Below are 26,191 nucleotides of genomic sequence, written 5' to 3'. Positions count from 1 at the left end.
ATGGTGGGTGGTGAGAAGTACATTTACTGCAACTTTTTTTTCCTGAGTTTACCAACAACTCCAGTCCTGTAGCCAAGACTTACCCTGCACAGTGATCCTCTCTTCCCTAAATTTTAGCATACTCTCTCAGCCAATCCACCTTTCCTCTCTAGGGGGTCTCATGTCCATCCATTCCTTGGCTATTACTAACAGTGTGTTCCTGGAAGTGTCATGTAAATGTTTGGGAATTTTGTCAAATTTGAGAAAGACTCTATCATGTCTCTTTCACGAAAGAATAAGATTTCAGACATTTCACATTTTCTTGTGCAGTGACTATCATAAATATTAAATATTCTTTGATGACATTTATTAACAAATTTGTCATTGATATTCTCCTTGAGGTTGTGTGTTGAGTTTATAATATCTTCATTGATGCCAGTAAATTGTGTCAAATCAGCAAAGAATTTCTCCAGTGTGTTCTTACAATTTCCTCTTTTTTATTAATCGGTTAACAAACAACCCAAGACCTTAGTCATTACTTCTGTTCAAATGAATCTTTCCATCTTCATGATCTGCTTTTGTTTGATCTGAAAAAGTGTAGAGACTGCTAAGTGTAAGAAGTACAGCATTCCTCCTGGGGGATCTGAGAACCCATTTCCTTGTTTCTCCAGCTTCTAGAGGTCACTTTAGTCCTTGGCTCATGGCCTCTTCCATGTTCAAAATCAGCAGTGTAGCATCTTTTCTTCTCTCTGACTTCTGCTGCCAGCTGTGCATCCTCTCTAACTTTGACCCTCCTGCCTGTTTATAAGGACTCTGGATCATGTTGGGTACATCTGAAGAATCCAGAACAGTCCCTCCATTTCAAGATCTTTAATTTTAGTCCCATCAGAAAAGTTCTTTTTACTGTACAAGTTAACATAGTCACGGATTCTGGGGATTAGGACAGGGACACCGTTGGAGGAAATGTTATTTAGCCCAGAGAATGGCCCTGATGTTTAAATTCCATTTCCTTCAGGGAAATCTACCTTTTCTTCCTCATTAGCAATATCTATTTGGTCCTGAGTTCTGATTGTGAGAGTTCCAACAAGAGGAATACCTGTAATTATAACTAGGGTAAGTGTTAACAAACGAAAAGAAGGGAGATGTTATATGAGAGCAAACAGTACAGGACCTAATTTAGATGGAAGAGCAGCAATGGTTTTGAATGAGTGATATTTAACTGAGATGCAAAGGAGGAGGAATTAATGATACAATGAACAAGGGGGGTGATTTAGAGAGAGGGAACAGTATGTGTGGCCTGGGAATGGTGATGTCAGAGAGTGACTGAGTTGTGTCCCACCATCAAATCCTTGGCACCACCACAGTGAGTGACACATAGCAGTTCTTAGCCCTGGCAGCACGTTGCAATCACTGCAGGGCCTTAAAAATAGCAACACCCTGGCCAAGACCGAGTCAGAATTATTTGGAAGTATGCCCCAATATCCATAGTTTTTAAGGTTGCTCAGAGAATACTAATGTGCAGACAGGGCTGAGAATTCACTCTGTTAGATACAACCACAGGAGTCAGAATAAAAGAATGACAAAAAATACTTGCTTGGGGTAGGATTTCCTCTTAAGAGGTTTTCTTCTGTTTAAAGAAAAGAAGGGTTTTGGCCATCTTGATTATACATTCCTCTACAGTCTTCAAAAATGCAGAAAAAGCTTTCAAAAACATTGTTAAATAAACTACAAGTTTATATTGTACAATACAGGGTATATAGCCAATATTTTATAAATGACATTTACAATATAAATGTAGTATAACCTTTAAAATTTGTGGATCGTTATGTTGTACATCTGTAGCTTACATAATATCGTACATCAACTATATCTCAAATTTTTTTAAGAAAAGACCACTTTGTGATAGAATGCTCATCAGAAGACACTCAAGTGATCCAGCAACCATCCCAGTGTAACCAGTTGTCTCTGTAGAAAAGAGATGCGTTGAAACAGACAGGTGTTTTAAAAACACACCGTATCTACAAAGGAAAGGGTGTTTCTTGGTTTTGAGCCCTGTTTCCCAGAAGGCGGTCCAGTTTTTTGTAGTACTAATGAATGACCATAAGGGGGAGACATGCTCCCAGAAAGCGTGACTTCCCCTGTCTCCAGTCTCTCACCCAGGGTAACGAGAATAGGGTATTATAACAACACTGAGTTCTCAGGCATAATTAACGAGTGGGCAAGTCACAGAATCAGACTTAAGTAGCATATATTTATCTACATCAGAGTTCCGTTCATTTCAGTTCTCCAACAGCTTACACATTTAAACCACTGGAAAAATGAATAAATAGCGTATATGTGCCAAGCATTATATTTACAAAATTAAGGGAAAAAATTGAAAGCTAGGAAGATATTTTCCTTCAGCAGCCAACGCAATTAGAAATGAAGCAGCAAGCAAATCTTTCGAAGAGGGATCTCTCTTCTTTTGTTAATTGAAAAGTAAACATCTTAGGTCTCCTTGAATTTCCGGAGTTACTAAGACAACAACAGCTACACCCCTGGGAAGAAGAAAAGAGCTTGGCTGCTTGTTGAAAACTCAATTTGTTATTTTTCTTTGCACTTAACCTGCACGTGGCAGAACCACACAGGTTTTCACACGTACATTAGATTGAATAATATATGTGATGGGAATGTATATAGAGCCTAACCCCAATTATCCTTCTCTTCCAAAAGTAAAGTAACCGATTGTTAGCCAGGGAATACCTTTTGCAGAGATTTAAGCAAATGCATTGCTTTGCAAGCCTTTAAATGCGACTGGGGAGACGTGGGTTTGGTCAGAGAGGCAGAACGGATGTGTGAGGGGATAATGGATTTATTACAGGCATTCTGTCTCACACAATTGGGGCAGGAGTCCAGGAAGTGAAGGTCTGGAAGGAGGTGTTGGAGGCTTAGATCAAAGGTCACAAACTAGTTTCTCTGAGAATTCTAGAAGCCAAGTAGGGCTTGGAGCCCACTGCAAGTGGGCCCGTGAAGGGAGTCTTCAGGACTTGCTGTTTCTGTGAAGCCAGCTATGGCTTTGTGAGCCCCCCACCAAACAATTGGTGGTGGGCCTGGGCTCCGTCAGTCAAGAAGAAGAGCTGGTACAGAGTGGAGGGGGACAGAAACTTCTAGAAACTAGCCTTTCCATGTCACTGTATCTGATTGTCAGAAGGTAGCAGCCATTGCCTTGCTCTGTCTCCCAGGTCTCCTGGAAAGCCCTCTCTGTGCTAATTTTAAACTGGAACCACATAGGAACCGGGACACTTGGTTAAGCTCCCCCTTAACCAGTACACATGTAAGTTCTTATAACTAATTTTACAGATGAAAAAACTAAGGGCCATTTACCTATAGGTAAATCGCCTACACTCGCATTACTACCTGGAAGCAGAGGCAAGCTCAGAATTCAAGTCAGAGGGGTCATCTTCTACTCCATTATCATGTCGCTCATCCTTTGTGGTACTTAAACACTCTAAAGGATTTCAAGAAAATAGGAGAAAAATTTCATGCATCACTTCTGAGTTCTTTTCCTAGGTTAAGAGTCTCTGAGTAGCCTGTGTACCATCACTAGGCCTAAATCACTCTATCTTGCCCAGACCATTTCTAGGCACCTGGGTTACTGGGGCTCTTTGATAAGAAGTTATGCCTATGACCACCAGATCTCAAAATCATTAAGTAATGAGATATGAGCTGTTAGGCATGTGATGGATCATCTTATCTGGGGTGTAGGATTATGTGAGAACTTGCCCAAGGAGCACTTTTGTTTATCACAGAAAACATCAATAAATACTCTCCAAAGTGATGGGAATACCAGACCACCTGACTTGCCTCTTGAGAAACCTGTATGCAGGTCAGGAAGCAACAGTTAGAACTGGACATGAAACAACAGACTGGTTCCAAATAGGAAAAGGAGTACGTCAAGCCTGTATATTGTCACCCTGCTTATTTAACTTATATGCAGAGTACATCATGAGAAGCGCTGGGCTGGAGGAAGCACAAGCTGGAATCAAGATTGCCGGGAGAAATATCAATAAGCTCAGATATGCAGATGACACCACCCTTATGACAGAAAGTGAAGAAGAACTAAAGAGGCTCTTGATGAAAGTGAAAGAAGAGAGTCAAAGAGTTGGCTTAAAGCTCAACATTCAGAAAATTAAGATCGTGGCATCTGGTCCCATCACTTCATGGCACATAGATGGGGAAACAGTGGCTGACTTTATTTTTCTGGGCTCCAAAATCACTGTAGATGGTGATTGCAGCCGTGAAATTAAAAGACGCTTGCTCCTCGGAAGGAAAGTTATAACCAACCTAGACAGCATATTGAAAAGTAGAGACATTACTTTGCCAACAAAGGTCTGTCTAGTCAAGGCTATGGTTTTTCCAGTGGTCATGTATGGATGTGAGAGTTGGACTGTAAAGAAAGCTGAGCACCGAAGAATTGATACTTTTGAACTGTGGTGCTGGAGAAGACTCTTGAGAGTCCCTTGGACTGCAAGGAGATCCAACCAGTCCATCCTAAAGGAAATCAGTCCTGGGTGTTCATTGGAAGGACTGATGTTGAAGCTGAAACTCCAATACTTTGGCCACCTGATGCGAAGAGTTGATTCATTTGAAAAGACCCTGATGCTGGGAAAGATTGAGGGCAGGAGGAGAAGGGGACGACAGAGGATGAGAAGGCTGGATGGCATCACCGACTCGATGCACATGGGTTTGGGTAGACTCTGGGAGTTGGTGATGGACAGGGAGGCCTGGTGTGCTACGGTTCACGGGGTCGAAAAGAGTCAGACATGACTGAACGACTGAACTGAACTGAACTGAAAGTGCCTAAGAAATTATGATGTCCACATATTTGATTATTTCCTTTATACTTCAAAACAAGCACCAGAAACTCATAATAGGTTTGCAAATTTTCTCAGAAACTGGCAAGGAAGAATGAAATTAACTCTCATCTTAGTGTGAGAAAGAAATGGTAATCATTCAAACAGAAGCAAGGAACATCTCCTTCCTAGTCTTGAAATATACTCCAGGAGGTGACCTTTATCAGAACTGGCCTCAATTTCACTCTCCTTCAATACACTGATCCCATGGTTTCATTTTCCCCTTCACAAAACTGTGATGCCAAAGTTAGGGTAAAGTCGGAGGCTATTCTACTCTGACAATTATTTTCTGCAAATATGACTGGACTAAAGCTTCTTTTGATCTTAACACCTTTGACTAACAAGAAAGGAAACTTGTGACATTTTTATAGGGAAAAAAAGGGTGGATAAGTCATACAAATTGCTTCTAGCCTATGCATTTGTTTTAAGGGAAGCAGAATGAGAAAAGACTTTCAAATGATTTAATTTTTTTAAAACCTGAGAAATGTATTTCATATGTCTATCTTCCAAACTCACAAGGTCCATTAAAAAGACAAATGGAGTAAGTTACTTTTTGTGTTTGTTTCTGTTTGTTCATCATCTAGCAGGATTTTATTTTAAAGTCGCAGGTAAGGACAATAGGGCAGAAAGGTTTTGAGATTTTTCTTCAGTGAATTCACTGCCTAAGATCTCAGCCTATCTTCATTGTAATCACCAGACCGCATGTTACCTATTTTAATTTTGACACATAAAAAGGGAGAAGATGAGGTCAGAATAAAAGGGGAAAAAGAACATCTATGACATAAACAGAGGAGTCTGGAGGGCTACAGTCCACAGGGTCGCACAGAGTCAGACAAGACTGAAGTGACTTAGCGTGCATGCATAGCATAAACAGGGCTTCCCTGGGGGCTCAGATGGTGAAGAATCTGCCTGCAATGCGGGCAACCCAGGTTTGATCCCGGGGCTGGGAAGATCCCCTGGAGAAGGGAATGGAAACACACTCCAATATTTTTGCCTGGAGAATTGCATGAACAGAGGAGCCTGATGGGCTACAGTCCATGGGGTTACAGAGTCTGACAAGACTGACTGACTAACACTTTTGCTTTCATAACATAAACAACCTGTGGTTAATTGCAAAAGACTAACTAATATTTGGGCTTCCCTGATAGCTCAGTTGGTAAAGAATCTGCTTGCAACGCACGAGACCCTGGTTGGATTCCTGGGTCGGGAAGATCCCCTGGAGAAGGGATACCCACTCCAGTATTCTTGGGCTTCGCTTGTAGCTCAGCTGGTAAAGTCTGCCTGAAATGCAGGAGACCTGGGTTCGATCCTTGGGTTGGGAAGATTCCCCTGGAGAAGGGAAAAGCTACCCATTCCAGTATTCTGGCCTGGAGAATTCCATGGACTAGTCCATGGGGTCACAAAGAGTCGGACATGACTGAGCGACTTTCACTTTCAACTAATACTTAGATATATGATGGATATAAATTCAGTAACAAGTAAACCTCTTAGGTTTAACCACCGTGGTGCATGTTCAGTCAACACGTAAAAATAAACTCTTACGTACAATCTTCCTGTTTTCTTCCTTAACGTGGTGCTATACAGGTGATGGGAGTATATGTGCTTTCTCTCTGAGCATAAAGAGGTGCACCCATTGGCCTAGTGCTCCTGGAAAGCATGAAGCTCTACCAGCTTGTGTGAAGCAAACTCCAGGAATCAACTCTGCAATTAACTGATTTTTGAACAGAACACAACTTCAAGTTGTTGGCTTTTGCAACCTGTATGTTTAATAACTGCCGTGTCACTTGTCTCACTCATCATCTTTGTTCTGACCTTCTCTTGATTAGGATCCAGGAGCAGTAGATTTCCATCATCTCTTCCTCTGCTCACCAGACCCCATTGCAAAGGACTGGAGCTCTTCAGAAATTCTGCAGGGACCAGTTTCTAGTGCAAACAAAACACACATGTGCAGAGCAAAAGCCAACTCACACTTTTCAGCGTGCTGCTCTGAGCGCCTCCACCCCAGACAACTGCTGTACCGCAGACCCCATCAAATATGTGCTCTTGTGGACAGATGGAAAACCCATTAGGAAGTACAGCCAACTCTGTGTTCCCACATTTCCGGGAGAGAAACCACATTCGGTGCAGGAGCAGTGCAAAATCACTAGGGTCAGTGCCTTTAAATCAACTGAACATCTCATCTCTTCCAAGATATTACACAAGCAAAGCCCATATGGTTAGCCAAAGGCTCTGCCCTACAGGAAAGTACATGGGCTAGGGCTTTTTTCTATAGCTCTAACTAATTTTTCTTATCTGGGAAATTGTTATACAAATGGCTTGTTTTTTAAAAATAGTAACAAATAGATATTACAAAGCAACTTATCAGAACAATTATAGGTGAATACGGTGGCAGGGGAAGGCACAATTATAAGGCTTAAGCTGTCTTATGGCTTCCCTTATAGCTCAGCTGGTAAAGAATCCGCCTGCAATGCAGGAGACCCCGGTTCAATTCCTGGGTCGGGAAAATCCTCTGGAGAAGGGATAGGCTACACCCTCCAGTATTCTTGGCCTTCCCCTGTGGCTCAGCTGGTAAAGAATCCACCTGCAATGCTGGAAACCTGGGTTCCATCCCTGGGTTGGAAGATCCCCTGGAGACGGGAAAGGCTACCCACTCTAGTATTCTGGCCTGGAGAATTTGATGGACTATAGTCCACAGGGTCACAAAGAGTTGGACACGACTGAGCAACTTTCACTTTCTTTTCAAGCCATCTTATGAGGGATTATTAGTTTGCCACACTTTTTGTAAGTTAATTCAGCATGTCTTATTTTGGGTTGGTGTGAGCCAGAAAAAAGTACCTAACTTTCTCTTGACTTTTTTTCTGGGATCACAGATGGCAGGGTCAAGAGCTTCCTCATGAAGGAGAGAAGGGCTTTCTACTCCATCTCCCACCTGAGTCCACACGGGCCCCTCCCTCAGCCTGCCTGGTGGACCACCATCCACCCACAGCAGAAGGAGAGAGAACCATAAAGCCTCTGGGGAAGTCGTTGCCCCCACGGCGTGGTTTACTTTCGTTCTGCCTTTTAGGATCATTTTGGCCATTATTTCCCCACTGAGGCTTGTAACCTTTTTGGTTTTCCACAAATTAAGATCCCTCAGCTCTTCTTAAATTCACCCTGAGGGGGAACTTAAGGTAATTTCTAATGTACATATTTCACACAAAATTTGCTTCCCAATTGTCCACACGGGGATGTGTGCAAGCTGGACACTCACCAGTGGCTTTGACGAATCCATCGGCTCTTCAGACAAAGCCCACACATGCTTCCCTCCATGGGTCCCAACGGGGCTCAGATTTCAGGGCCGAACCACCATTGAATCAGCTCTGACCTTCTTCCCCGTAACTATTTTTGTGATATTTTCAGACTCAAGTATGTTTGCCTGTGGGCAAAGTGCCAGTTATTTTAGGAGTCTGAATAGCGGTAGAAACATATACGTACGTCTCGACATGGACAGAAGTGATGTTGATGACTGTAAATGAATGAGGAGTAAATCCATAGATTAAAGCATATGCTGATTTCCAAAGCCACACCACACCGCTTAGGAGTTACTTGAACGAATTTAGCAGTTGCCTACCTGCATAACTCACACCCAGGAGGATGTCTTCAGATGTCTTGCTGGGGCGGATGGCTCTGCTGTCGGGAAGGTCCTACCTCAGCATCACATCTGAGGGTGAAGACCTCGCCCCAGGCAGTGATGGGGTCTCACTGGCCATCTTCTCTCAGAGCCTGCAGCTGGGAAGGTCACTCTGGCAGTTGGAAGTCAGGCTTTTTAACCCAATAATGAAGTAGCTTTGATCCAGAAGTGATTTAACCCCCCAATTCCTTCCAGATAAAGGAAGGCCCAGTAACCCCCATAGGAGCTAATTAATTAATAGTTCCTTCTTCTCTTGCATAACTGCTGAGGAAGTTTGTTTCCCACTGTCTCGGTTCATTTATTCTTCACAGTATGTACTGTGGAATGCACTTCATCACTTGTATTTTTATTCTCATATTTTTATATTGATGGTGATCTCAATGTCTTGGGGGAAAAAAAAACTATTAAATTCAATGCTTCTGTTTTTGCCATCATCAAACAGGGGTGAATTGCTCTACTTATATTACGGGGATGCTGCAGTCCTGTAGGCATAGGTGCTGGTCCCTCTTGGCTCCTCATCACTCCCTTAACCTCAGGCTTTGCTAGCGCAGAGCACGTTTGCTTACCCTTCCCTGGACATGCACTTGCTCTCCCACCAGAGTCGATCATTTCTTTCTACATGTGTGCCCCACCTCTGCCTCTGCTTGACTCTACTCTTTTTTCAAAGTCCCTCTTCACCTCAGGCCTTCTTGACCACCCCCCACAACTTCCTATGACACATAGGACCACACTACACATTGGACACCTACTCCCACGCTGTCTTGGATTATTTGCAACTATGCATCAAGTTGCAACACATTAAAGGGTTAACATTCAACTATTTTTGACCTACAACACAGCAGTTAAATATGGTTCCATCTAATATATACATTTTCTCACTCCAAATACAAATCCTCTTTGCATTTCTAAGGTCTTCAATAAATCCTTACACAGTGTAGGCATTTGCTATTAAAAAGAAATAGACTTTTGACTATTCTTAAATTGGCAAAATAGAGAATAAGCTTCTATTTTAATTGGAAAATATATCTTAGCTCATTAAAACACTCACCATGGGTGATCTGGGATCATTCCACTTTGCAAAAATGTCCCACCATCTCCTAAAATGTAAAAATGAAACTTCATGGCCTTAGGAGTTATGGTTAGAGACACTGCTTTATAAATATAATAGGGCTTTAATAGATGCTACACTTCAAAAAATCATTCACAGAATTTTTTCACCAATAAATTCTACATTCACTAGAATATATTCATATTTATTATATAATTAGTTATACAACACAGTTAGAAAAGAACATTGGAATATCACACTTTATCTGATTACATTGATTCCTCTGTCCCTCACCCTTATTGCAATATTAATTCTGTGTATAAATCTATTATCATGATGAACTGAAACTGGATAAGGAAAAGTCTAATGAAAAAGTATGCATAGTTTTAAAGCTAAGATATTTGATATTGAGTGAAGGGTCCCCTTGGTTTTCAAAATAAAAATATACAAAATAGCCTTATGACTGTTGAACTGAACTCAGTATACTAAGGACAGAATGCAACTACAACTGGGGAGAAACAGAGGACAGGGCAGCCTACTACTTTGAGTACATCCATCTTGGTAGGCTCAGAGTTATATAAGAAAACAAATTGGTGTTTCATCACTTCCTTGTTCTGATGCTTTGGACGGATCAGTGAAGTCCAGATTTCTTTTTCAATGATTCCATTTCTTAGAGCCACAGCTGATGAGTCATGTCTTCAGATCTTAACCCCAAATGCATTTGTAGTGTTTTAGATTAGGTCTTTCATTCATGCAATATCAGAACATATAAAAGGCTTCATGAAGCCAGGTCAATATATATTTTAGGGGAAGAAAAAAGAAGGAGGATTGTACTAATTGATTCAGATTCGCCATTTGTCGTTTATAAGTCATTAAAAACAAACTGTATAACTTTGGTTTCCATTTTCTTTTAATCTTGAGATAAACAGAGTTCTGAGGTAGTCTTCATTTTCTTTTAATCTTGAGATAAACAGAGTTCTGAAGTAGTCTTGATGAATATGGTCCATCCAGGAAAAAGATGGGACGGCTCACATTTCTTCTATAGGTGGTAGGAAGCCAAGCCCTTTCACGGTCAAGATCACTTTTAAGGCCATTTTAAGAAGTTAGACTTTGTCTTCAAAGATCTTCCTTTACGTTCCCAAAACCACAGTCAACTTCAGCTATCTTAATCTTGCTTTTTCTTGGTGGAAAACTAGAATAGTCTTTCTGTTACAAAGTAAACAGAGAGGTCAGAAATACATATGAGAGGAAGTAATTTCCATAACAACAATAATAGTTAAAAAGCCAAAGATTAATATTAAAAAGGCAACAGAAAGGTTATATCTGTTAAGCAATGATTGTTTTAAATGGTTTTACCCTGGATTTCCCTGGTGGTAGAGTGGATAGGAATTCATTTGCCAATGCAGCGGATACCTGTTTGACCCCTGGTCCAGGAAGATTCCACCGTGTCGCTGAGCACCTAAGCCCCTGCACTGCAATGAAGAGCAGCCCCCCTCACCACAACCAGTGAAGACACAGCTCAACCAAGTAAATAAATAATTTTTTTAAATGGTTTTTATCCTGTAGCAGCTGTGTTTCAGGAGCAGGTATACATCTGTTACTGCTGAGGGTGTCCCCTACTGGTATGAAGAGGCATGTCCAGAGCACCTTTGCAGGCATTGGAGTGTCTCCAGGTAACACTCGAACCCTGCCTCTCTTATCTTTTCCTCATCTGTTAAAGACAGGACTTTCTGTTTTTACTTTCACCAAAGTCGTTAGTGCACATCACTCATAAAGTTTTACAAAAAAGGATTATAGACATTTTAACATACTTTAAGAAGTTACGGTTGCTGCAGACCTTCAGTGAGTGAATAGTCGACTTTCAGTGTTTATAAACTCTCTAAGACAGAGCCACAGAGACTGGGTTTTGGCCCTGGTGACGTAAATGTGTGGCAGCTCACCAGAGCAGCTACAATTCCACCCCCCCCACCCCCCATGAGGAATTTGTCTTGATAGGCCTCATGGCAGAGTAGTTAAAGGAACAACAGCAACAAAAATTTTATTTGTTAAATAACAAAGGGTGTTTGGGCATGGATACTAACTCTGTCATTTACCAGCTGAGTGACCTTGGGCAAGTTACTTAACCTTTCTTCTGTTTCAGTTCCCTTGGCTACAAACCAAGGATGATGATAATATCTGGGTTGCTGTGAGTTATATGTGGAAAGCAATTATAACAGTACCTAGCTCAGGTTTAGCTCTCTATAAAGGTTGGATAAAGTAAGTTGGAATTCAATATAGTTGGGCACCAGGCTCCCTTCCAACCTGCTGGCCCTGCTCAGAGCATCACCGAGGCTCACCTCCTTAGCACTGCTGTTCATCTGCGCTGACTGACTGGCATCTCTGTCGTTCTAGGACAGTGGCTCTCGAACTCAAGCGTGCATCAGACTCATTTGGAGGGCTTGCCCAATACGATTGCTGGGCCCCAGCCTCAGAGCTTCTGGTCCAATACGGTTGGGGCCTGAGAATTTGAATTTCTAGTAAGTTCCCAAGGGATGCTGACCCTGATGGTCTAAGGACCCCACTCTGAGAACCACTCTTTTAGAGTAATGGTTTCAATCCTGGCTATACTTTAGATCACCTGGGCAGCTAAAAAATCCCACTGCCAGGCCCCTCAGAAAAACTTATTAATAAATCAGAGTCTCTGAGAGTGGGGCTCAGCCATCATGTTTTTTGAGCTCTTCAGATGATATCATTATAGAGCCAACTTTGAGAACCACAGCTCTATGCCATACTATGCTGCTGACATGGATGAATTTAAGTGATGAAATTATCTTAAAGATAAATAAGAAGTTTGGTGCAGTGTTTCCCAATGGCATTCTTGCTATAAATGCTGGTCTACTGGATCCATCTTTTGGGGTGGGAATTTGCATTTTAATAAGCTCCAAGCATCCCTTATACACATCCAGTTTTTTGATCTGCCTGAAGACACACAGCCAGTAATTGGTGGAGTTCTCACTGCCTGTCTCTGATGTAAGCAGCCAGAAGTGCTGTTATTATGTAAGAGAGAGAGGTCTGCTTTTAGTCTGTGTTTAAAATTTTTCTCTGAGCTTATCCACTCCAGGAAGGACCTTATATATTTATAAATACTGTACTTATATACTAACTACCTTTATATACACAGCAGGCTCTGTGACAGGAGCTGAACCAATAGTGAATCCCATTCAATGCTACTTAGAGGCCACCTTTATTTCATTCACCCCCACTAAGATCCGAACCTCAAAAGGAAGAGTTAGTTAAGGACACAGCTATGGAATCAGACTGCCTGCTACCACTGACAACTGTGCAACCTGGAGCAAATCACCTAACCTCTCTGTGTCCCAGTTTCCTCAGCTGATTTGAGGAATAGTGATACAGTACCAATGATACAGGATCATGGTGAGGATAAATGTGTTAATCCACAGAAAAGTACTTTGACATGGTGTCTGGCCATGAGTGTATTCATGCTTTCTATTACGATATTTATGGCTACTGTTATCTGCACAGCAGACCTAAACGCTTGAAAAAGCAGTTTATCCACTTAAAGGCTGTTTTATACAGAATACACTGCAGAAAGTCTATGAAACTAAAACATACATACGAGAAAGAACATTAAAAAAAAAACTGCATGAAGTAAAGAAGAAAATCACTAGAGTTTTGTGTTCTTCTTGGAACGTTTGTATATGTAAATTCAAGAAAGCATTTCTCCTAGCCCAACTGGGTTCTACAGTAAAAACACTATGTTTCTGTGATGGTTGTCCAATTGGACCAGTCTGCATGGAGGAGCTTCTGAGAAAGAGAATTCTGGCTTAATCTTAAAAGTAGAATGACTTTGGTTACTTAAAAGGGGAAAAACAGGCAGATTTATCAAAATTATAATATACCCATTACATAATTTTACTCACAGACCTGGTTTTGTTGAATGTGGTATTTTTTACTTTTGCCTTGTTCTGGAACTTCAATCTGCTAAATAGATTAGTGAAATGTCAGTCAGCACAGCCAGAGAAGCGAGCACACAAATAATCTATTTAACCAGCACATTTCTCCTTCCACAATAATCCTCTTAATGGTCCCGAAGGCTGCCAGTCAGCAGGACACCTGCTTGTCATCTGCACAGTCCCCCTTCGTTTCCAAGTACCTCAGCGTTTCAGAAACTGAGTCCCTGAAAGTGAAGTGAAGCTTAATGTTTAACGTTGGTGGCTGCTATGGATTTTGTGATTTAACACAGCTTTTAAAAGGACTTCACACAAAATGAACTCCTAAATCCAGAAATAATCCACAGAGCTCCAATCCATATGCTGAACCAAAGCCAAATGGGGCTCTGATTAATCAAAAGGCATCATTAATCAAGAGAAGAATCAAACTAAAGTTTAAGACACTTGAATATACCTCATGCACATAAGGAAACCTTAATATAACAGTAAGGGGCCCAGCAGAAAGCAGATGGCTTACTCCCAGGGTAACTGAGGGAGTTTTCTACAAGGAACTGCTTAATGGAGGTGTGGGAAGGATCAAAGTGCACCAGTGAAAGGATGTAGTGAGTAGCGAGGGGCTGGGGTGGGTGTCGGTTCTCACCACTTCTGGGTCTGCAGGGGTGAGGGGAGCAGCTGGTACTGGAACCAGAGCGGCCAAAGCAGCAGGTAGGAGAGGTCGCTTCAGGAGCTGTGGCACCCAGTCGAGGACTGGGCCAACCGCAGAGACCCAGCAGGGACGGAGTCAGAGAAATAAATACCCTGGTCTCCATCTCCTCCCACCTCACTGGCTTTCCCCATGGGTGACCCCGGCTGGAAGCTGGAGGTCAGAGGGTAAAGTCATAGCACACCAAGGTCAGTCTCCTAGCCAGGGTTTAGGGGAAAGGACTCTTAGACTTTTCTTATATTGGGTTGGCCAAAAAGGTCATTCAGGTTTATCCAAGCGTACTGAAAAACCTGAAAGAATTTTTTAGCCAGCCCAACAGAAAAAGAAAAGAACACTGTTGAAGAACTATGCTTTCGGCGTGTATCTCAGCTTATCACTCTATCACCCTAAATGTCTCTTTACTAATTGCTTTTCTTTTCCAACAAATAAACTCCTTGACTCTGGATTCTCAGTTTCTAGCCACTATATATAGTAAATATAGGCATCGGCAAATGATAGAATGAGGGGGTGAATTAACTAAGTTGCTTATGATTCATGAGATCATGTCCCCCTATATACAGTGGGACATTACAAAATAAGTGAGATAAATAACACGGTACTGCAAAAGAGGATTAATTTTTAACTATGATTAACTTAATTTTTCCTGTAAAATATATCACTTTGAAGGGTACATAGGACTTCCTTTAGGTTAGTATTCTCAATAGAGATGTCCATATATTTGCAGCCTATCTCAATAGTTTTAAAAAATCATTATTAGGTCTTGATAAATGAGAAAGCAATGTTCCGATGCCTTGTGTTTTGTTATTTTATCATTTTACAGCATTACTTGATAGTCTGTAAGTAGTCTTGTGCAATGAAATACCGAAGTTGGGGGAAACTTCTTGGAATTTTTCTCTCCTAGTCTCCTTCCCTTCCTTCTCCCTATGTAAAAATGAAACACACTAGAATTGTTCAGCAATTTCTGATATAGCTTGTTCCCTTGACTCATTTCAGTAGGCTTTTTATATTTTATATACCAGGGTGATCAAGTTGGAGGGGGGGAGTTAATCCTTTTTTTCATAATGCAGGATTCCTGCACTCTCTCTCTCAACAGAGAGTTTTTGTTGATAGCATAACTCTTCATTCCTTCCCCTCCGGCTCTCTGAAACTGTCTTCCTGCTATGCTTGGACCATTCTTATGATGGCTGTAATGTCAGTACCTTTTCTGTTTTCTGAACTGGACAAGCCATGAAGAGGCTGCTGATCCTACAACATCAGATAGCACTGGCCTTGGTGTTTCCCCTTCTCCTCATAGAACAGGAACATACTTCAAAGCACCCAATGGCCTCTTACACTGTCTGATCTCACCCCCAATGAAAGAGAAGTGGAGAGAGAAATATATATGGTTATGGTAACTGGGGAGGGGAGGGGAGGTATGAGGCAAGCTGGAGTCAGACGGCCACCTTGTTCTTTGCCATTTTTCAGAAGACCAATTTAGAGATTCAGACCTGCTGTTGAGTAAACCTAAGGAAAAGTTATATAAACTAATAAAAACAAACTAGGTATAGACTATTTTAAAAATAGTTTTTCAATTCAGAAAATATTTACTAGCATATTTCTGATAACTCTCATGTATTCAGATTATGGTTTAATATATAAATAATGATAATTATAATGATGATAATACACTTTCAGAAGCTCCTTAGGAATGAAAGTGAAAGTCACTCAGTCCTGTCTGACTCTTTGCGACCACACGGACTATACAGTCCATGGGATTCTCTAGGCCAGAATACTGGAGTGGGTAGTCTTTCCCTTTTGCACAGGATCTTCCCAATCCAGGAATCGAACCAGGGTCTCCTGCATTGCAGGTGATTCTTTACCAACTGAGCTATCAGGGAAGCCCTTATATCCTGTATGCAGGGAATACACGTACTACATAAAATCCATGTGCTTTCTTTTCTTGGTGTCTTGTAGATTTCTTTACACAGCAGAGATTGCTGTTAGCCTACTCCATTATTCATTCTGTTGTTTCTTAGTAGTAACACCCACATTTATTTGGAAAGACAACATACTCTGCAAAAAGACTACATTTACCAGACTTCCTTACAGCTGGGGGTGGGGGGGGGGCCTGCGATATGACTAACTCTTGGACAATGAGCTATAAGCAGAAATCCTATGTGGGACCTCTGAGACTCCTCATTAAAGAAAAAGGGTGAGTGCTTCTGCATACTCTCCTTATACTTGTTGTCTGGAATGTGCATGTAATGGCTGGATCTCCAGCAGCCATCCTGGGCATGAGGTAAAAGCCACACACTGAAGATGGCAGGGCAGAAAGGTCTCTGGTGACACCACACAGCCCCATTATGCCTGCTTCTGGGCTTTTAGATGAGAGAGAAACAGACTTTTATCTTGCCCAAAACACTTATTTTGTCTTGTTTTGTTTTTTGTTATTGGCAGTCAAAATTACTCCTAACTAATATAGTTTATTTTCAAATAAAATAATCCTTTAATTTTGTTCTAGTTAAAAGTAGCAAATATTGAAAAAAATCAATTTAGGTTCTTGTATAAGAGCATAGCTCTAAGAATAATGTTACACATTTTTCTCCTTTCTGGTTTTTCAGTTAATACTGTCTTAAGAATTTAACTCTTTTTTTGCTGCATGTTTACATTTTTCTTTAGCGCATTCATTTGACTTCAAATCTTAATCATCTCTTCATAAGCAGTTCAAGTCTTAACCTTTGAAACCATTGCCTAAAGCTAACTAAGCTAATTAACTCTAAGTTAGTTAGCACTAAATTTCTTCTTTCACTTCTTCCTTCTTACCAGGATAAAAGAGTACTATTTAATCTCTCAAGGGACCATCTGCTTTGTTTATGGGGTTCAGTTGGTTACAGTTTTCTCAGTTTTTCTTTCCCTCCCCAGATTCTTCACAGTTATAAAATCTTTTAATTTATTCTGCCTTGTAAATTTTGGTCTATGAGACTTCTATAAGTGATAGGTGTCAATTCAGGCTTCATATGTTTTGCCTAGAAAATGAGTAAATGTCACAGTCTAACATTTATATGGTTACTTTAAGCTCCATAAAGTGACTTGTTCTTATCAACTGTACTTTGCGAGGAGATCCAGTCAAAGTTCAAAGAGATGATCTGTCTTTTCTATCTCCTTTCCAGGGTCCCATTCTACCCAAGGATTTGTAATAATAGATGAAACTCCAGACTAAAATGTGGGCTATTCCTACAACATTCTTTTGAAATGTGAACTATTCCAACACCATCCAATTTTCAGAGGAAAAATCTTAACTTCTTTCTAAGAACCAACATAAGGAAAGAAATAAAGAGTTTGTGAAAATAAAACTTGATGAGTATTTGGGTAAGGCAATACAAGTTTTATTGACTACCATGCTGCTTTTGCTATCAGTCACCAAGATAAATTATAGATTTTAATTTGCATGCGAATCTATGGAATATGATGGTGTGGTTGTTTTTCTTGAAAACTTTAAATAGGTTACTACTTCCTCTTATTGTAGAGAAAACTCTTAGATATTCATTGTACAAGTATTTCCTGCATCAAGTAGCTTACACTTTATCAAACCACATTTGAGAGCACTTCTCCCTTTTAATGGGGGTACATTAATTGCTTTTCTCTCTGTATATACACATACATATATAAAATGATACATGGTATATTTATGTTTATACATATTTATCATATACATATATTTAAATTGAGACCTAAACGGGTCCATCCTTCTTAGGAGGTTAGATTTTATTATGCTTTAAAAAAAAAAGCATCCTTGATTGTTTTATTGGTGTGATTTGCTATTCTCTAGCACATTTTGAAGTGTTCAGACACCAAGGGGCAGTGAATTTTATCTTCCCTGGGAAAATATTTTGAGTTCTAGAAGAAAGAAAAGTAAGTATAAAATGCAACATTTTTCTGAGGAAAAAAAGCTGCAAAGTCAAGTAAAGATCAATGTTAAACGAAAGGTATAATCTGCCCTCTTATAATACACTAAAATTATAATATTAGGAAAAGTTTTCAAATACTTTCTGTTGTATTTTTAAAGCCCAGTGTGTTATCCTACAATTCATGTTTATAAATGTCATTTAAAAAAATCAAACTGTACTGTCTTACTTGGGACAAGCTTGTATCCTGATGGTGACAAGGCAAGTAGAAAGTTTAGAATCTCAGGAACTCTCTTTACAGCCCCAGCATCAACACTTACAGTGAGTAACTAGGCCTTTATTGAAGAGATGGAGACAAGAAAAATAAATTTTACACTGAGAAAAAATTATAGCCTTGAGAGCTTCTTTTACCCGATGGCTTCTCCCAAATGCTAAAGGCATTTTAATTTGGTACAGTGGAAGTATCAAGAGGCTGTGAGTTCTATCTAGAGACAAAACTTCAGAGCTTATTTAAGCTCTTACCTGCCTTGCTGATTCTGTCCATGTTGTTGCTTTTATGGTAAATCTGGAATCTTCCATTTGGGAGAAGGCAGAAATACAAGGATACAGAATAGAGGGTTAGCAAGTTCTCAGCAATCCAAGGACAACTGACTTCTCCCTGGGAAATTGGCTTGAATTCTGAAGACTGAGCTCCCAGAGAGCTGAGAAGCTCACTTCTGGGCAGTTGGGTTTGTCCCTGGATTTGAAAGACCCTGATGCTGGGAAAGATTGAAGGTGGGAGGAGAAGGGAACGACAGAGGATGAGCTGGTTCAATGGCATCACTGATTTGATGGACATGAGATTGAGCAAGCTCTGGGAGTTGGTGATGGACAGGGAAGCCTGGCGTGCTGCAGTCCATGGGGTTGCAAAGAGTCAGACACGAGTGAGCGACTAAACTGAACTGAACTGGAAGACCGGACTCACTGTGTCCGGGGAAACACATCAGTGTAGTTTAGTGCCAGCTGATGGTGGAAACAAACTGAAACACAGACGCGGATAAGAGCACTTACCATTTCTGGATTCTCTGCAGCTTGCTTTACCGTCTTTTCTGAAATCATCTTTTTCAAGCAGCTACTCAGCAAAAAAGCCTAAGAAACCCAGAAATAAAGAACTCTGTCAGTTAAAGACTTCATTCTCTTCCTCCCCTCTTCATACTGAGAAGCAGGTTTTGTGCCCTGTCCTCCAAAAGTATGCTTTTAAGAATTTAGAGTTCTTTGACTTTCATTAATTTCATAAGATGTAACCAGCAAGTAACCATAAAGTTTCTCAATTACAGGGATATACTTGCAGTACATTTTTTAAAAGATTAAAAATGACCAGGATCTCATTACTAATCTTTTTCAAAACTGCTCCCGTACATCCCATTTTTTCCCATTACTTTGTAAACAGCTCATGTTTTATGAGCAACAAATAATAAAAACCGCCTCTAATCACAATCAAATCAAATGATGATAGTCAATCTTCTATTCATGGGAAATAGACGGGGAAACAGTGGAAACAGTGTCAGACTTTATTTTGGGGGGCTCCAAAATCACTGCAGATGGTGACTGCAGCCATGACATTAGAAGACGCTTACTTCTTGGAAGAAAAGTTATGACCAACCTAGATAGCACATTCAAAAGCAGAGACATTACTTTGCCAACTAAGGTCCGTCTAGTCATGGCTATGGTTTTTCCTGTGGTCATGTATGGATGTGAGAGTTGGACTGTGAAGAAGGCTGAGCGCCGAAGAATTGATGCTTTTGAACTGTGGTGTTGGAGAAGACTCTTGAGAGTCCCTTGGACTGCAAGGAGATCCAACCAGTCCATTCTGAAGGAGATCAACCCTGGGATTTCTTTGGAGGGAATGATGCTGAAGCTGAAACTCCAGTACTTTGGCCACCTCATGTGAAGAGTTGACTCACTGGCAAGGACCCTGATGCTGGGAGGGATTGGGGGCAGTAGGAGAAGGGGACGACCGAGGATGGGATGGCTGGATGGCATCACGGACTCGATGGACATGAGTCTGAGTGAACTCCAGGAGATGGTGCTGGACAGGGAGGCCTGGCGTGCTGCAATTCATGGGGTCGCAAAGAGTCGGACACGACTGAGCGACTGAACTGAACTGAACTGAACTGAATGATTGAGAGACCTATAAGTAGGCATGCATATTAACCTGTTTGAAAGGCTATATTAGCACCTTATGGCTCTTGCTGAAGACAAAATTAGTCGTTTTTCTTCCTTTTTAAATTTTCCTGGTATTTTTAGTCATTCACTGTCAAGACTGACCATTGCCCCAAACACCACTGTGGCTTATCGACGGCTCATCACTGCTAGTGGCAAGACACATGTCATATACATCTTGCTGCACAAAAGCTGAGGCTTTCCTTTCTCTAGGAACTTTATACCATGTGCCAAACTTAAGGTTCCCCTGTGATTTTCCCTTTTGCTCCTTTCCCACAGATTCTTTTATTCCTGCTCATTTTTCTGCTCTCAGCTCTTGGACTGCTCATTTCTCATTTGGCCCCACTGAGGTTTCAGACAACAGAAGCTCAAAGCCTGAGGCCAGAGAAATTTAGTATAAATTGTGCTCATGGATGGTCCCTGAACTTGGGGGTGAGAGGATGACAGAGAGGAGGAGAGGGGAGAGGGAGGGAAAGTTCGGGTTATGGCAGCCGATGTAGAGAGCTTTTGGAGGACAGGACATACAAAGTGGAACTAGAGGGTGAAGGGGCTACACGGAGGGGGCGTTTCAGAGTTTTACAGAGATGGGTTGCATTTTATTTAAGAGGAGAGAAAAGAGGGGAAAGAAAAGGTTGCCACCAATAAGGAAAAGAGTCACGGATGTGGGGTTTATATGCAGACACAAAGCTTGCCTTCCTGCTTTAGCTAAGAATGAACCCTGTTTATCTCTGCATATATGTCACCCATGAAACATCAGGGTACGAAACAGGTAAACGACAGCAAACCCTGAGCTGATGCAGCTAGGAGGGGTGTTTAATGGTGTCTCACAGGGTGTAGACCGATTCCATCCACCTACACAACTGAAGCCCAGGTGCCTAGAGTCTGTGCTCAACGACAAGAGAAGCTGCTGCAGTGAGAAGCCACAGCACCACAACGAAGAGTAGCCCCTGCTCCCTGCAACAAGAGAAAGCCCAAGTGCAGCAACAGAGACCCCCACAGCCAAAAATAAAACATAAGCAAATCAATAAATCTCACTCTCTATATATGAAGCTTCCGTTTAAAGGGCCCAGGAAAGAGTTGGGCCAAGTCTTCTTTCTGTATTTGCAAGGCACACAAACCACATTTCTGCCTTTTGCAGAAGTAGCCCTTGGGTGCACATCGATAAATCCGTACTCCAAAGGAAATAAGACCTTACTAGGACTCTTTTCAAAGGATGTTTATTGCACCTCTCCTTAGTGGCTTAAACTCATTTGTACAGACTAGATTAAAAGACCATAATAAAATTTAACTACCGCACTTAGCATTCAGAGGGAAGGGGGTGGTTTCGCTGCCAAAATCTCTCTGTGTGTTTCCACGTGACTGCAGATCTTGCCTCAGCAAACCATCCTACCACTTCCTTAAGGATGTTTTATATTTAAGGTGAACCTGGGGGACCATTTCTTTAACCTGGGATTTTGATTTAGTACTTTGTTTTTCAGAGGACATGGATATCTATTATCTCTTGATCAGAACTGTACTAGTGGAATGTTAAAATTGAGCTTTGGTTGCCTAAAACTGGAATGCTGCATGGAACACAGAACTGAATGTGATCACCAGGTGCAGTAGTAAAGAATTTGCCTGCCATTGCAGGAGACGTGGGTTCAATCCCTGGGTCAGGAAGATCCCCTGGAGGAGGGCATGGCAACCTGCTCCAGTATTATTGCCTGGAAAATCCCATGGTCAGAGGAGTCTGAGCAAGTGAGCCTGAGCACACACACCAGGTACTCAAGTTGAATATGATGTTGATGCAAAGATTACTTTGCTATTTTGGTTTTGTTTTAGAACACTTGTAGTTTTGACTCCAAATTGAAATAGTTTAAGTTAGCTAAGTAAAAAGAATTTCCAATTGGATTTGGCATATAGAAAATTAGATTTTTAATGGATTTTTAATTTTAAGTAGTTCACATTTACTTCAGATTTAACTATTGCTACCCAAAAGCCATTGTCCCTCCTTCCCTAGTAACAGAACCCTGATTTGGGAATTTCAAAGTACCCAGCTCTAGGCAATGACTCATGCTTCTCTTAAGTTGATTATGAATCCTGTTCCTCTATGATAAATGCTTGATTCCCAGATTCCCTTGAAGCCAGACTCCCTTGAAGCTAGGAGTGCTCGTGTGACCTAGCTCTGGCCAGTAAGACAAAATGGAAAGTCTACTGGGGGGGTGGGGGTGGGGGGAGTGATTCTGGGGTATGACTTTTGCTTTTTTCTACTTGGAAAAGGCCAAAAGAATTATAGGGATGCCAACATCTCCCTCTAGTGTTCTTAATAAGTGAGATGATAAAAATTTGTATTGTATAAGCCAGGGGTTGGCAAACAAATCTCACCCTATCCACTTGTGTTTATAAGTAAAGTTTTATTGGAACACAGCTATACCCATTTGTTTATATATTGTCTGTGGCTTCTTTTTGTGCTACAGCAATAGAGTTAAGTAGTTGCAACAGAGACCATATGAGCCTAAAAACCTAAAATGTTTACCATCATTGATTCCTTGAGAAGTTAACTAATCCATGGTCTAAGTCACTGATAGTCGAGTCTTCTGTTACTTGGTAAATAAATTTATTTCTAATTTATATGAAAGCTTTGGTGACGAGTGAAACAAAACAAGTCTGAGAGCCGGCTCACTGGAAAATACCCCGATGCTGGGAAAGACTGAAGGCAAAAGGAGAAGAGGGCAGTGGAGGATGAGTTGGTTAGATAGCATCACCGACTCAATGGACACGAGTTTGAGCAAACTCTGGGAGATAGTGAAGTACAGGGAAGATGGGCATGCTGCAGTCTACGGGGCCACAACAAGTAGGACATGACTTAGCAACTGAACAACCACAAAATAAAACAAAACCAAAACAAACAAATGGTATTACAGGCCTAAAAGTGCATGCGTGGCATACTCTAATATTCTGCTCCACTTGGGTTAGGGCAAGGTGCTTTGTCCACCCCAGCAATGCAAGAGAGCATTTAGCACTGAAGGTTTTCCTACTCTGCCCTGAGATCTTACCTGTTTGGTGTAAATAACAAACCACCGCCAGTGACTATCCTCGCAATACTGAAATCTGAGCTCTAAGTTCTGATTGAGAGTTTGCTGTGGCCCATCCGTATCCAGCAGAGTCCCCTACAAAGGCAAAGATATTACTTGACATTCAGCAGGAATTTAAATGGCTATTATGTACTGCACAAAATATCAAAACAAATGAGAATATCCCTATACCCAAGATGCCATCAGCCTTTTGGGGAGCCATGAACGTACAATACATCATCATAGTTTGATATAAGTATTATAAGCAAAGCAAACACAGGTCTATGGAAGTGAACAGGATGGACGTCTAATCCAGACTAGGAGGTAAAGAAGTTCTGGCGGGGTGAGAGTGGAGAGAGAGTGTTATCTGAGCAGAAGAATAAATTATCCAAGTTTGCTGTGTGTGTTTTTGAGGGAGGGGTGTGGTGGTAACAAGTGGTTCCCAGTAGAAGACAAAAAAAGCACAGAGGCACTGAGGCACGAGGGAGCCTGGCACACTAGAGTGTGTCTGAATCATTCGCTGTGATGGGTGGGGGGCTGAGAGAGGAAGGGCAGGGCCAGAGCCTGGAAGCCTGGTAGGAAGCACCTGTGATTTTTGCTTTACAGCATCGATCGCTTTTTCTTCTGGTACTAGAGTTTCAAATTCCCTTGGGAAAAACTTTTCACTGTGGCTCTCAAGCTAGGACAGTCAGGAAATGCTGCCCTCTTGGAGGGTGGCACGTGACCCAAGCTCAAGCCAACTGGATAAATACTCTGGGTCTCTCATTTGATTCCAGGGCAGAAGGATCCAAAGAGCAGGTCCTGAAAAAGAATCCCTGTTTTCTAGAAATCTTGAGCTCCTCTGGTTCTTGGTTATCCTGAGCCTCTATTTCAGTCTTTTTTTTTTTTTTCCACCCTTTTCTTGAAATCAGTGGATTATCTCATACCCCTCTAATAAATCCTTTTTTTTTGTTTCCCCACAAGAGCCAGAAGTTTTGGTTTCTACTATTTGCTACCAAAAGAGCCCTGGCTGTTACAGGTTTTACAAGCTAAGTGAAGGAGTCTGAACTTTATCTTAAGGGCAACAGGCCATTTTGTTAAAAGATTTTAAAAGCTGAATAATAACACAAATTTGTATTTTAGAACTATGGGTCTGGCAGCATCAATATAAAAAACTGAACTGAGAAACAGCTGTTTTCAGACATAGAACAGCAGAGAATGCAGAACTGTCAGCCCTGAGAAGCAGAAAACAAGTAAGGTGAGCCCTGTAGTTACCCAGTTTACTGCCTGGAGGAGTTTCCAAGACTCAGCACAGGGAGGGAAACCCAGAGTCCAGAGGTCTTGCTAAGTTGGTGAGAAAGCGACAAAAATCTGTGAAGCGGTGGTTAGAATTTATGGGATAGAAGACGAAAGACAAAGGTTTTACATAGAGCAAGAGCTCCAGAGAGCACCTTTCAAATCTCTTTGCTAAATAATGATTTGTGCATGCGTGGGAGATGCACAGATTTGCATCTGGGAAGTCTGGGGAAAGAACCACTGAAAAGCAGCAGGTTGAACAATTCCAAAAGCTCTTAAACCAGCCTGGAAATAGTTTCTATCCACCTGAGTAGAGATAGCATAATAAACAAGACAGGGAGAGTTCTAAGAACGGCAGCTATTAAGTAAAGTACTAAATTAGTCCTCCAAACTTCTCTTGATCTGCCTTAAGAAAGCTTAAAAGCAAGTTTCAAAAAAATAAAACTAATTCCAAGTAATTTAATTGTGTGACAGAACAAAGTCCAATCTTCTTTAAAGGAATACAATAAAATCCAGCATTCAACAGTGTACAATTCACAGTGTTTGGCATACCATAATAAATTACCTGGTGTGCAAAGTATGAGATAAGTGTACTCTGCAAATAGGAGAAAAATCAATCAATAGACATGTCAGAGCTGATGGAATTAGTAGACCATAATATAAAAAGTTATTTTAAATATGCTCCACACACTCAAAAATTTAGAAAAAAATAGCATGATAAGGAGAGAAATGGAAGATATAAAAAAGACCTTAATGGCCTTCTAGAGATGAAAAATTAAGTATAATTGTAGAAATAAAAGTATAACAAATGGGAAAGACACACATTATATGCTACAGAAGATTGATGACTTTGAAATTATGACAAGAGAAACCACCCAAAATTAAGCACAGAGAGAAAAAAAGACTGAAATAAAACCACAATGAGATATTACTTTACATCCATTAGAATGGCCATATTTTTTAAAAAATTAGATAATAACAAGAACAGGCAAGGATATGGGGAAATTGGAATCCTCTTATGTTGCTGGTAGGGATGTAAACTGGAGAAGATACTGTAAACGACAGTCTGGACTTTCCTCAAAAAATTAACCATAAAAGTTAACCACTATGGTGAATTACCAGCAATTCCACTCCTCGGTATATACCCAAGAGAAACAAAAACCTATATCCACATAAAAAAACTTCTGCACAAATGTTCATAGTAGCGTAATTCATAACAGTCAAAAGGTAGAAATAGCCATCAACGGACAAGTGGGTATATCTGTACAATGGAATATTATTTGACCATAAAAAGGAATAAATACTGATGTATGCTACAACAAGAATGAGCCCTGGAAACATTAAGTAAAAACACCAGTATGTTGTTTTTGAATTGTTCAACCTGCTTTTGGAATTGTTCAACTGGCTGCTTTTCAGTGGTTCTTTCCCCAGACTTCCCAGATGCAAATTTGTGCATTGCCCGCACATGCACAAATCATTATTTAGCCAAAAGATTTGAAAGGTGCTCTCTGAAGCTCTTGCTCTGTGTAAAACCC

The 26,191-nt window shown here is 40.9% G+C and overlaps 1 protein-coding gene across 2 annotated transcripts in view; it reads right to left on the bottom strand.

The window, feature by feature from the left end:
- Positions 1-9,771: 9,771 nt before the first annotated feature.
- Positions 9,772-26,191, bottom strand: part of SNX31 (sorting nexin 31) — an 84,967-nt gene continuing 68,547 nt past the window's right edge. Inside the window, exons 11-14 of one of the 2 annotated variants that reach the window (XM_069601149.1) lie at positions 23,364-23,477; positions 19,177-19,254; positions 13,514-13,570; positions 9,772-10,795 (exon numbers count right to left, since the gene is read on the bottom strand). In XM_069601149.1, coding sequence (XP_069457250.1) covers positions 10,706-10,795; positions 13,514-13,570; positions 19,177-19,254; positions 23,364-23,477 — 339 coding nt within the window. In that variant the 3' untranslated portion in view covers positions 9,772-10,705. The remainder of the gene's footprint in view (positions 10,796-13,513; positions 13,571-19,176; positions 19,255-23,363; positions 23,478-26,191) is intronic. The other variant, XM_069601150.1, reaches the window with a different exon arrangement.

Source organism: Ovis canadensis, chromosome 9 (genome assembly GCF_042477335.2).
Source record: "Ovis canadensis isolate MfBH-ARS-UI-01 breed Bighorn chromosome 9, ARS-UI_OviCan_v2, whole genome shotgun sequence".
In the NCBI taxonomy this organism is placed as follows: Eukaryota; Metazoa; Chordata; class Mammalia; order Artiodactyla; family Bovidae; genus Ovis; species Ovis canadensis.
This window is presented reverse-complemented; position numbering and strand designations above follow the sequence as displayed.